Source organism: Rhamphochromis longiceps, linkage group LG7 (assembly GCF_057381845.1).
Source record: "Rhamphochromis longiceps isolate RC_006_pf linkage group LG7, R_longiceps_female_GT1.1, whole genome shotgun sequence".
NCBI classification, from domain to species: Eukaryota; Metazoa; Chordata; class Actinopteri; order Cichliformes; family Cichlidae; genus Rhamphochromis; species Rhamphochromis longiceps.
The window spans coordinates 29547175-29559543 of NC_140563.1; the positions used below are offsets into that span (position 1 = coordinate 29547175).

At 42.6% G+C, this 12369-nt stretch overlaps 1 protein-coding gene across 1 annotated transcript; it reads left to right on the forward strand.

The window, feature by feature from the left end:
- Nucleotides 1-4162: 4162 nt before the first annotated feature.
- On the forward strand, nt 4163-5875 carry LOC146665533 (uncharacterized). Its single transcript, XM_085411468.1, has one exon. The coding sequence runs from the start codon at nt 4163-4165 to the stop codon at nt 5873-5875; it is 1713 nt and encodes a 570-aa protein (XP_085267594.1).
- Nucleotides 5876-12369: the final 6494 nt, after the last annotated feature.

A 12369-nucleotide genomic window follows, 5' to 3' on the forward strand; every position in this document is an offset into this window, starting at 1 on the left:
CTTCGTCGCCTGAGCGGCCGCCGTTGCCTTCCGCACGGCCGGCCCTCGGACCCTCGTCGCCTGAGCGGCCGCCCGAACTGTGTCCATGTCGCCGCCGTTGCCGTCCACACGGTCGTGTTTTGTTTTGTTTTGGGGCTTTCTTGTGCTTCTGTGTTTTTGTTTCGTGCCCTCCTTCCTGGGCCCCCGCCGCCTGCCCTGGTCGGGTTGTTTTCTGTTTTGGGCGGTTTTTGGGTTTGTTTGTTTTGTTTTTTTCGTTTTCTTGTGTTGGGCTGTCGGGAGCCAGCCCTTGGGGGGAGGGTACTGTCAGGGTCCTGGGTCTCCTGACCCAGCGTTTTAGTTCTTTGTGATTTTTGTATTATTGTACTTGGTGTGAGTTATTCTATGGTTTCTAGTTTCGATCCCTTGCCCTTCTCGTTTCTCTGTGTCCCCTGTGTTCTGTAAGTCTGTGTCTGCATGTTTGAGTTCCCCTCCGTGTCTATCGGTTCTTAGAGTCCTCTGCCTTATGGTTTATGTCTCTGTGTTTCTTAGTTGCTGTCTCCACGGTGTTAAGTTCATGTCTCTGTGTGATCCTTCCTGTTTTACTTTGAAGGTCCGTGACTTATGTGAATGTGTCCTGCTTTGCTTGTCTCGTCAGTTCTAATTTCCCCCAGCTGTGCCCTCCTTCTGTGTCTCATTCTCCTCGTTACTTCCCAGTGTATTTAGACCCTGTGTTTCTCTGAGTCAGTGTTGCGTCGTACCCTCAACAAGCTGTGTGTGTTTTGCCTCCGTGTTACCAGTGTTTTGTTTCCAGCTCTAGCTCCAGTTCAGTATTTCTGCTTCAGTGTTTTAGTCCACCAGCGTTTTTGTTTGTCTTTTGGTGAGTTTAGTTTAGTAAGAGGTTTTCCCAGCAATAAAGCTGCGCTTTAAGTTGAACTTCTGTGTCTGAGTCCTGCATTTTGGATCCACCACTCCTGCTTGCCCGCCTGCCACACAGCCAACCATGACAAAATGTCACAGTAAAGTTGTCCTGTGTTAAAGCCAGCATCACTTCTCCCACAGCAGCAGATGGTGAACCACATGATTTTATAGCAGCCATTTCTGGAATCTGTTCATCCAGACCTGAACAACAGGACACACCGCTGGCTAACTTTAATCTGAAGGTCTTTGTGGATGATTTGGTATCACGCATCCCAGACACTAGTGAAAATAAAGTAGGATATGTAGTGATCACAGAACATAAGCAAACAAATGGGGTGATACATGATTTTGAAACATTATGGAAACAATAGATTTTAACTGATCATGGAAATCCATCACGCATCACAAAATTGTGACTCCATTGCTGGATGCCTTATTAGGACCATCTGTCACAAGGAGGGATGGTACAACAAATACAGCTTAAACAAGAAAAAGGATTCCAGATTTACGCTAAAACATTTGGCAATTTTTCTATGATTTGTGTAACTAACAATCCATGTACAGGTATTACAACACTACAGGTAGAACATCTATGTCTAGATAAGCCTTTTAATCGTGTAAAAAAAGACTCCAGTGATTTCACACCATATGAAGGTAAAAATATTGCTAGGTGATTGTTGACATGTTCTTAAAATGTTCTCTAGTAAAATAAATTACTGATCACAGCCTGTACATGAAGAAATCTACTGGAGCACTCAGTAGAAATGATTATGTTATGATTCCTTTCCCCATACTGGTCCATTACAACCAAATTTAATGTTCATCCACCTGTTGAATCCACTTTAACCTCTTCTATACCCATTTCTTCTTTAGAGGCAAAGTCACCCGCTACAATGGAGGCAACAGAAAATAGAGGTACTTTTTTTAACTTTTGTTTTCCTTTTCTTTTCTTTCTCTGCTCATGTTCTACTTGCCTGATTCAAGCAGGGAATATTATAATGTAATTTATAATATACATTGATATAGCATATGGTTCAGTTAGCTTTATATAAAAATATATACTTTCTTACATTTCAGAGCTGGTACTTTTACTTGAGTAAGGAAGTTGAATTAGCACTTTTACTGGAGTATTTTCTAACAGTAGCATGTGTACTTCCACTTAAGTACTGAATGTCTGTACTTTTACCACTTCTCTCTGTGACCTCCTTCATAGTCCACCAGAAGCTCTCAGTCTGCTGTGGAAAAATGGGTGATCACCTGAGGCCTTCATTACTGTGTGAACTTTACCCACACACCACTCTTCACTGCTCCCACCTGCTGGACAGTCGCACAGTATAAACCTGCTGATTCATGTAAAGGGAGAGGCAGTAAAACCAGAAAAACAGCTTCAGGAAGAGGCGGAGCAACACCTGAAAGATGAGAAGTTCAAGGTCATTTTCCAGAAGTGAAAGTGTGTGAGAGCAGTAGCAGACCTGCAGTCAAGACCTGTTAGTCTCTAAAAGAAAACTCACTGGAGTCCATCAGGTTTCTCTCAGCAACAGTGTTGAGTGCATTTTCTGTTTCTACACAAATCTTCAGTTTACTCTGCTCACTTCATGCTGACTCATCACAGTCGCATTGGTTCCATAGAAATCTGCTCATGTAGCCACAGATCCACTGTAGAAACATTGAGCTGCTGTGTGAAACAGTCTCACTGTGGTCACTTGGTGAGTATCACTTCCTGTTCCTGTCACAGTACTGGGTCTTGGGACCCAGGGCTTGTGTTTTCTGCTTTTTTAATATTCTTTGATTTTGTTTCATTCGTGTCATAGTCTTTGTATTTCTTGTTTCTTAGTTATTTTCTGTAGGTTCTAGGATTTAGGTTTGTTTCTATGCCTTCCCTGTCATATTCCATGTTTCAAGTCTAGTCACCCTTGTCTCTATGTTCATGTATCTCCTGTGTCCAGACTATGTTCCCTTGTCTCCCTAGTCAGTCATGTCTCCTGGTCTCAATGTTAAGTCCGTGTCTTAGTCTGTCTCATGTTTCCTGTTTTACTTTGATAGTCCCTTGTCTAGTGTTTAGTGCGTTCAGTTTTGCTTCCTCCCTGTCCCGTGTATGTAGACCAAAGTTTTTATGACGTATTTATGACTATATTTTGTTTTTGTTTTCTCTCTTGTGAAGCACTTTGTGACATCTGTCTGTGAAAAGTGCTATATAAATAAACTTTTACTTACTTTACTTATGTGATTGCTTTCAGCTGTGTTCCTCTCCTGTGTCTCATTCCCTCGTTATCCCTCTGTGTATTTGAGCCCTGTGTTTTCCTCTGCCATTTGTCACTTTGTCCCAGTAGCTGTGTGTTTTCCTGTGTGCTTCTTGGCTGCCTAGTGTATTCCTAGTTGGTTAATTAAAAACGTATAGATAACTTCTAATTTCATAGTTTAATCTTCACAAGCTTCATACGAAGCATGTTGATTCATCTACTAGTTATATTCACAGTATTCACTCACTGCGGCTTTAGGGATTCGCTAACTTAGCTTAGCTCATAGCAGCAGCTAGCAGCATGACCTCTTCCTTTAGAAATAATGATACTTGTAATACATGTAGCCTATTTGCAGCTCTGGAGGCCAGGATCACTAAAATGGAGATTCGTCTTTGGACCCTTGAAAAACCTGGAGCTAGCTGGGGCCCTGTAGCCAGTGCAGCAGAAGGTAGCATAGACTGCTAGTTGTCCCACGGCAGACTGTCCAGAGCAACCTGAGAAACAGGATAGCTGGGTGACAGTGAGGAGGAAGCATAGTCTTAAATTGAAGCCCCTGGTACACCACCAACCTGTTTATGTGTCTAACCATCTTTCCCCAGTCTGTGACACTGCCGACAATCAAACTCTGGTTATTGGTGATTCTGTTCAGAGACATATGGAGCTAGTGACAACAGTAACCATAGTCAATTGCCTGCTATTGACAGAGTCTTACACAAATCTCTGCAGCTTCTCTCCTCCCATTGCCTCCCAAAACCCCATCCCCTTAGTGACTGTGTCAGCTCCCAAACAGACAAAAAACTAACTAAAAAAACAGCAAAAAATGACATAAACATAAAAAATAACAACGAAAGAACAATACAGTATCCTCAACAGCATCAAAGAGTAAAACAGTGAAATGTGGATTACTAAATATTAGGTCTCTCTATTCCAAGTCTCTGTTAGTATATAAATTAATAATTGATCAACAAATCACTTTACTCTGCCTTACAGAAACCTGGTTGCAGCAGGATGATTATGTTACGTACATGACAGACCAACGCGACCACGACATGGGCACAGCAGACTCTGAAAGAGCGAGAGATGTCTTTCGCCTCCTACGGCTGTGGCAGCGCATTTCCCACACCTCGGATAAACGGACTTTATCTATTGGAATTAATGCCATTGAGGCAATTTTTCTGGATAACCCTCACCTGCGCCAGCTACCCATAGCTTCAGAGTTTGCCCATAATCTGGCCCAAGCAAAAGAGGCACTCCAAGGCACGGAGCTGGCCCAACCACCCTCAACCACGTCCCAGCAAAAGGATGTCTCCACACTGTCGCAGCAGATGAATTCTTCCATGTCACTGCAGCAGGGGGCGTTTGTTCCCTTGCCGCAGAATCTCTTCCCCTCCACATCCCGATCTGACCCGCATTCGCCTGCCTCCTTCCCGGCTGCAATGTGGTCAGAGGATAAAGAGCAGGTCACCAGTACCCCATCATCACCGACCTCCTCTGTTATCTCTGCTCCTTCTTCCAGGAGAAAGCGGCGTCCACGCCACCGGCGCACATCCCCACGGCTGGAACCCAGTACTTCCTTTGAGCAACCAGTCGTGGTGAGTAAAAAAGACCATTTTTGTGCTCCATCCGAGCTGGGAAAGAAAAAGTCTATTCATTCTGAGGCCATCTATTCCAGTTCCGTGGACTTTAAAGACTGTTTGCCTTGTGCTCCTTCCAAGCACGGATTAACAATAACTGCTCTGCCTTGTTCTGTTACGGACATTGAGACAAAACTTAAGGACTCTAAGCTCTCAGTTTGTGAATCCAGACTGACCCCCAACAAAATTAAACTGTGTGTTTCCCAGGCCTCTGAAGCTACGTTTTGTGTTCCTCAGCTGACTCATTCTAAGACTTTGAATGATGTTGTTTCTGTTTGTGCAACTCGATCTGTTCATTTGGAGACGGATACACTTTCTGAAAGGACTCTTATTATGGACAATACGCAAACTGTCTTCTCCGTTCCTGAGTCTGGTAAGGATAATTGTTTTGTTGCCGAGTTTACCTTGGATTATGGGAGTTCTGTTTCAGCCCTGGATTGTGTTATGTCCCACCCAGCTAGTAATTCCAGGGCAGACTCTGAGTTTTGTGCGATAACTTCAAATACTCTAGCATCTGTGTGTGCCAAGACTGTTTTTGACAATGCTAAACATTTCCGCTCGGAGACTAAAACTCTTCCCGAGGCCTACCCAGCGGCTGGGCCTGTGACCTCAGCTGCCTCTGGACCACCTGAGGTTTTGCAACCAATGCAGCCTGTTCACCCATCATCTGTCTCCGCTGGGAGCTCAGGAGAGTCATCCCAGCCACCTGTCTCTGCTGGGAACTCAGCTGAGCCATCTCAGCCATATGCAGCAGCCTCTGCTGGGTGCTTAGCTGAGCCATTTCAGTCTCCTGTCTTAGTTGGAACCTCAGACGAGCTTATCGAGCCAGCTACGGACTCCATTTTGCTGTCTGTGCCTGAAAAGTGTCCTAAGCACACTCTGTGCACTGCACAGCCCCAGCCGCTGCATCCTGAGCTGGCTGTGTGCCCTGAGCAGCTCCAGCTAGCTTTGTCACTACCAGAGGTCTCCGCATCATCTGGTTCTGCTCCACCAGAGGTTTCCACACCGGATGGCTCTGCTCCAGTTTCCGCTGGAGGCTCAGGAGAGCCCATCCAGCAGTTCCTTGTGTCAACTGGGGGCTCAGGAGTGTCCATCCAGCCTTGACCTGTCTCCACTGGGGGCTCTTTAGAGTCCGCCCAGCCTTTGCCTGTCTCCGCTGGGGGTTCAGGAGAGTCCGTCCAGGCTTTGTCTTTCCCTGTTGGGGGCTCAGAAGAGTCTGTCCAGGTGACTGCTGCTTCCACACAGCCACCAGCTCAACCACCAGCTCGGCCACCTGCATCCTTCATGCTGGCCCAAACACATCTCCACCATAGGTCATCACGCTGTCTGGTCCAGCTCCATCTCCACCAGAGGTCGTTGGGCCATCTGATCCAGCAATGTCTCCGCCAGAGGTCGCCGCACCGTCTGGTCCTGCCTCATTTGGTCCTCCCTCATTTGGTCCTGCTCAGCCTGAGCAATCTGGATCTGCTTGACCTGGTCCTGTTCAGCCCAAGCCAGAGGTTAGCGAGCCATCTCGACCTGCACGTTTTGCTCAGTCCACATCCTACACATCCACGTCCTGCACGGCCAGTACATCCACATCCTGCATCATCTGCACATTCTGCATGTGCCAAAGCAACCCAGCACCAATCATCTACCAAGGCATGCCATCACCAGCTACCTTCCAGGCCACCAGGGCAGCCTCCTAAACTCATTCATTGCCACTGCTTCCCACGCTGACGGCCTCCAGAACTGTCTCGTTGTCACAATGTGTCCCACGTGGTCTGCTTCCAGAAATGTTTCAGTGCTCCTGACTTCCACACAGTCGGCCCCCTGCACTGCCGCTTTTCATGCGGACAGCCTCCAAAACTGATTCAGTGCTGCCGCTCTCCATGCAGACAGCCTCCAGAACAATTTTGGCGTTGCCACCTTCCACACAGTCGAACCCCTGTACTTCTGGTTCTTTCTTTTGGACTCTGTTTTCTTTTGTTCTGGAGTAAAACTGGTCTTCTTAAAAGAGAGAGAATCCATCCCACTTTGTATGGAACAGCTCTCATTTCCAGAAATCTGGCCAAATTTAATAAACCCCCCAAAACGTGACTATCCAGAGTTGGAACCAGGAAGCAAAGTTGCAGTCTAACACATTTCTCTGCAGCTTCCTCCTCCTGTTATACCCCCAAAACCCCATCCCCTTAGTGAAGGTGTCAGCTCCTAAACAGACAAAAAACTAACTAAAAAAACAGCAAAAAATGACATAAACATAAAAAATTACAAAGAAAGAACAATACAGTATCATCATCTCAACCAAAGAGTAAAACAGTGAAATGTGGATTACTAAATATTAGGTCTCTCTCTTCCAAGTCTCTGTTAATAGATGAATCAATAATTGATCAACAAATCGATTTACTCTGCCTTACAGAAACCTGGTTGCCGCAGGATGATTATGTTACGTACATGACAGAATGACGCAACCTTGACATGGACACAGCAGAGTTTAAATTAATTAACACACCAGAGTCATACTACCTATTAGAATCCTTGAAGCACAGGCCAAGGGGGTGGTGAGGCAGCAATTTTCCACACCACCTTTTTACTCAACTAAAGACCAAGACAGAGTTTTTATTCATTTGAAAGCCTGATGCTTAGCCTTGTCCAAGCTAGCTGGACAACTCAAAAACCAGCCATATTTGTGATAATTCTATTGTCCACCTGGGCCTTACACAGACTTTCTGTCTGATTTCTCAGACCTTTTATCTGATTTAGTGCTCAGATCAGATAAAACAATTATTGTGGGTGATTTTAACATCCATGTAGATGCTAAAAATGACAGCCTCAACATGGCATTTAATCTGTTATTAGCAGTGTTGGGTAAGTTATTTTAAAATAGTAACTTAGTTACATTACTAGTTACTGCTATCAAAAGTAACTCAGTTACTTCAAGTTACTCGTTACTTTCAAAGTAACTAGTTACTAGGGGAAGTAACTTTGCTTTTACTCAGAATTCTCTTGGTAATGTGTTGCTTCCATAACTTTGCCAGTCTTCTAGCTTGCTTACTTGCCACAAGTGCACTGTGCCACCTACCAATAGAAAGGAAAAGATAATGTGCATATTTCCACAAGAGAAATCCCACACCTGGACTGTCGTTGACCACCGCCATGATTCTAGCCTACGTCACAGCGTCATGTGCGGTTTTTACATCCAACACGAAAACTGCAGTCGTGGTGCTTTCGATTGTACTCAGAGCTCAGAAATTCTGCCTTCTGAATAGGAAGATGTAGGTAACACCAGACTGCAGATGAGCTGCATACAGACTGGGACAGAAAATTGGCCCGGGCGTTTTGACTGACCGGCCCGCCATTATAGGAAAAATCATAAAGCCTTTGAATGAAAACAAACACTGATGATGATGTACACTGTCTTGATGGTATATATGCATCAATCTATCAATCGTTTGTTGTAAGATTCTGATAATTACTTTTTAAAAGCTAGACATTTTAAATGAGAATAAGAAATAAAAGTACTTCTTTGTGCCCCCCTTTCCCTGTTAATGCCCATGGCCCCTTGGCAACACTGTGCTAGACCCGCCCCTGCACAGTTACCAGCTGTCAGCTACCTAAAAAAGGATCCTGGGGTTATTTGTCTCTCAGAAACAGTTCATAACTTCCCTTCAACTCATTCATGTCACCTAAAAGGTAAACCTGTTTCTCCATCACAGCTCTGATGATTCAGTAAGGACATCTCCTGGTTTCATCTTCATGTTTCCCTCTCACCACATATCCAAACTGATATCATGACCAGCAGCTTTTACAGCTGTGGCTCCAGCAAACATCAGCTGATACTAGAAATTAATATTAAATAAATTCTAACAACAGCTGATCAAACTTAAACATGCTGCTGTTGTTTAGCGCTACATCCACAGGTTTTTTATTTCTGGCTCGAAGTGGGCAATAAACAAACAAGAGAGAAAAGCCGATCAGCTGATCATTGATCCGTTTCATGATTGAAGTAGAAACTGGAGATGGAGGGGAGAAAATGAGAGAAGAAGAGGCAGCTGTGCAGCAAAAAGACACAGAAAAAAACCAGCTTTGTGTCTTTTTAATGCTAGCTGAAGTCCGGGACAAACTGTGTTCCTTTTCACCTCAATACAAAACAAAAATATTACGAAACGCGTAATATTTTCTCTGAATACGGAACGATTGTTAGGATGCCTGGGTCGTTGACCCAGGGTGTTTGAGTTTATGTTATTATTTATACTTTCTAGTTTTTGGTTTCTTTGAATTCCGTCTTATGGCTTATGTCTCCCCTATCACCTGCATCCCCTTGTCTAGTTCGCGTCTATGTGTATCCTAAGTTCCTATATCCCCGTGTTCAGTCAGTGTTTGTGTCTGCCCTGTTCCCACGTCTCTGTTCCCTTTGTAGTGCCTGCATATGAGTCTGTGTCTTTGTTCAGTCTGTGTTATGTGTTTCCTGTTTTACTTTGAAAGTCCATGTCTGATGTTAATGTGTCTGGTTTTGCTTCCTCTTGTCTCGTTAGGCCTGATTTGCCCCAGCTGTGTTTCCCTCCTGTTACCCATTCCCTGATTGCTCCCTCTGTGTATTTAAGCCCAGTGTTTCTCTGTGTCTGTGTCGCGATCTACCGTTTTCCTAGCTGTGTGTTCTGTCATTTCTCCAGGTTAAGTTTGTTTTGAGTTTTTTTAGTTTTGTTATATTTTGAGTATTAAATTAAAGCCTTTTTTGAGTTCACGTCTGTCTCCGGAGTCTGCACCTTGGGTCCTATTCCTGCCTGCACACAGCCATACCTAACAACGATTCCGTTTTTTACGGGATGGTTGGCAACTCCAATAACTAACCTTATGAACAAAATAAAGTTTAACATCAGTAACAAATAACGAGCCTATCTAAATCCCAGTAATGATTAACGCGTTCCTGATTTTGGCATAATAACTAGTTACCGTGCTCGTTACCACAATAATAACGTAGTTACTGTAACGTGTTACTTAATAACGCGTTAGTGCCAACACTGGTTATTAGACTCAATTGGCTTCTCTCAAAATGTAAAAGAACCCACCCACCACTTTAATCACACTCGAGATCTCATCTTAACATATGGTATAGAAACTGAACATTTAACAGTGTTTCCTGAAAACCCTCTCCTGTCTAATCATTTCCTAATAACATTTAAATTTACAATAATGGATTCCACAGCAGTGGGGAGTAGATTTCATCACAGTAGATGTCTTTCTGAAAGTGCTGTAACTAAATTTAGGAATATATTACACCCACTGTTTTCATCTTCAATGCCTTGTACCAACACAGAGCAGAGCAGCTACCTGAACACTACTCCAACAGATGTAGATAGATAGATAGATAGATAGATAGATAGATATCTCCTGAATGTTTCATTGTTTCTTTTTCTCTTTATTTGATTTTATTGCTTTACATTGTAAATGTTATCAATTACATGAGTACTCAATTTGTATTTTATGTCAATATTGATCATTCTAAATAATTACTGTTTGTGCATCACTTCCTACTCTTACACTGTTTCTGTAGCTCTTTCAAAATAAAAGCAAAGCAGAGTTTCTTGATGTAAAAGGTTTATTTTTGGACAATTCTGAAATGAGACATTCTGAATAACCTGATTTTAAAAATGTCATATTTTTAGGCTCAGATTTGTTTTTCTGGGACCATTGTTCAAGAACCATCAGAAAGTTGAAAATCTGCCAATAACACCAATTTTTGTAAAGAGTACAACACTGACACTTGTTTCTTTCTTTTTAAAACTGAAATTTAAAGTGAATTTTAAATAAAAATCCTTCTCCGTCAGAGTGCGTCATCAGCGTCCATCCCGCCATCATATGAGGGGACTGTGGTGAGAGCTGTGGCTCAGCTGGAGGAGACACTCAGGAAACTCAGGAAGAAGAAGCTGTCTGAGGCTACAGAGCTGAAGAAGGTCCAGTAGTATGCAGTGGATGTGACTCTGGATCCTGATACAGCATATCCTTATATCATCCTGTTTGATGATGGAAAACAAGTGTATCATAGTGATGTGAAGAAGAAACTTCCAGACAACTCAGAGAGATTTACGCGTTATTTTAATGTTTTAGGAAATCAAAGTTTCTTTTCAGACAGATTTAACTTTGAGGTTCAGGTTACAGGAAAAACAGTCATTTGCTCCTGCCATGTTTCTATTTTTAGAAAAACTTCTCTCGTGGCATCTGTTTACGCTACTGGTTTTATTTTGAAAGTCCGGATAGGAAGTTTTGACCCTATGTCAGAGTCCTGGCAGTTTTCTGCCCTCTGGCGGTCAGACCTGAAACTACAGTATTGTCTAAGCCACTGCAGAAGACGTTTATCATCGTTATCAAACCTGCCATTTTTTTTTTTTTACCTTCAAATCTTTATTTACAACAGCAACATAACAATTTACAATAACAACATGACTGTGACCAAATAAAAACCAGAAATAACAGAGAGAGGGGGAAAAAAATTAGAAAACCAGCCCAAATCAAAACTTTATTTATTTATTTTTGCCTGAAGAGAAAACACAAAATTCAGAATTTAAGGGAAAAAGATCCAACATTTGAAAAATAAAATATGTTTAAATGTGACTTTTATTCTAAGAAAAAAGTGTGTGTGGCACCTGACAGCTGCAGTCTTTGTTAGTCTGCATGTTAAACACAGACTGGCTCTGAGTGCATGATGATGATTACAGAATAACATGAAAGTCAGGTTCATTCAAAGCTCATCCTTTGAGGAGCTGCACATCTGTCTGCAAATGTGGAGATCACATTGTGATCACACAGGCTCATAAAACCTGTTGTTTATACACATATCTATTTATTTAAATAGAAATATCATAAAAATGATAGTCACCCATCCATTTACCCTGTTCAGGAGTGCTCGGGTGCTGAAGCCTATCCCAGCTCTCACTGGGCAAGAGGTGGGTGCATCCTGGACAGGTCACCAGTATATGGCAGGAATAACACAGACAGTCATTCACGCCTACTGCAGATTCCAGATCAATAGTTCACCTAACGAGCACGTCTTTGGACTGTGCACGGGGAGAACATACAAACAGAAAGAACCCAGGCAGCCGATGGATTCAAACCCACAACCTTCTTCCTGTGAGGTGATGGTGCTAACACTCAAAAATTACAAATTTAAATAAATGAAAAAATATGAATCTATTCCTTTCTGATTACTTTTGAGCTTACCTGTGTAGATCCACTAACATCCACCAGAGGGGGCTGCAGTACCCACAGCACACCTTCCAGTTTTATACTAAAACATGTTATCGTATTAGATGGCATTGTGCTTCACTGGACTACATCACTGTTGTGTTTAAGATTATGACTCAACGACAGAAATATTTTAATAATCCAGCGTTTAGGACATTCATTCAAACAGCAACAAAAATACAACAAGGGCTTAGATATAATATGACCAAAAAATATGCTAATGAGGTCTAACCTCATCTGAAATTAAACAATCCCAAATACAATCAAGCAAAAATATAATTATAAATGTAAATATAAATAATTAGTAATAATATAAAAATCGCAAGTGCAATAAATAAACACGAAATAACTTTAGAAATACAAATAAAATATTCAAT

Bases quoted from the DNA above. Each gene is read 5' to 3' on its own strand.
- LOC146665533 (XM_085411468.1), top strand. From the start codon at position 4,163: ATGACAGACCAACGCGACCACGACATGGGCACAGCAGACTCTGAAAGA.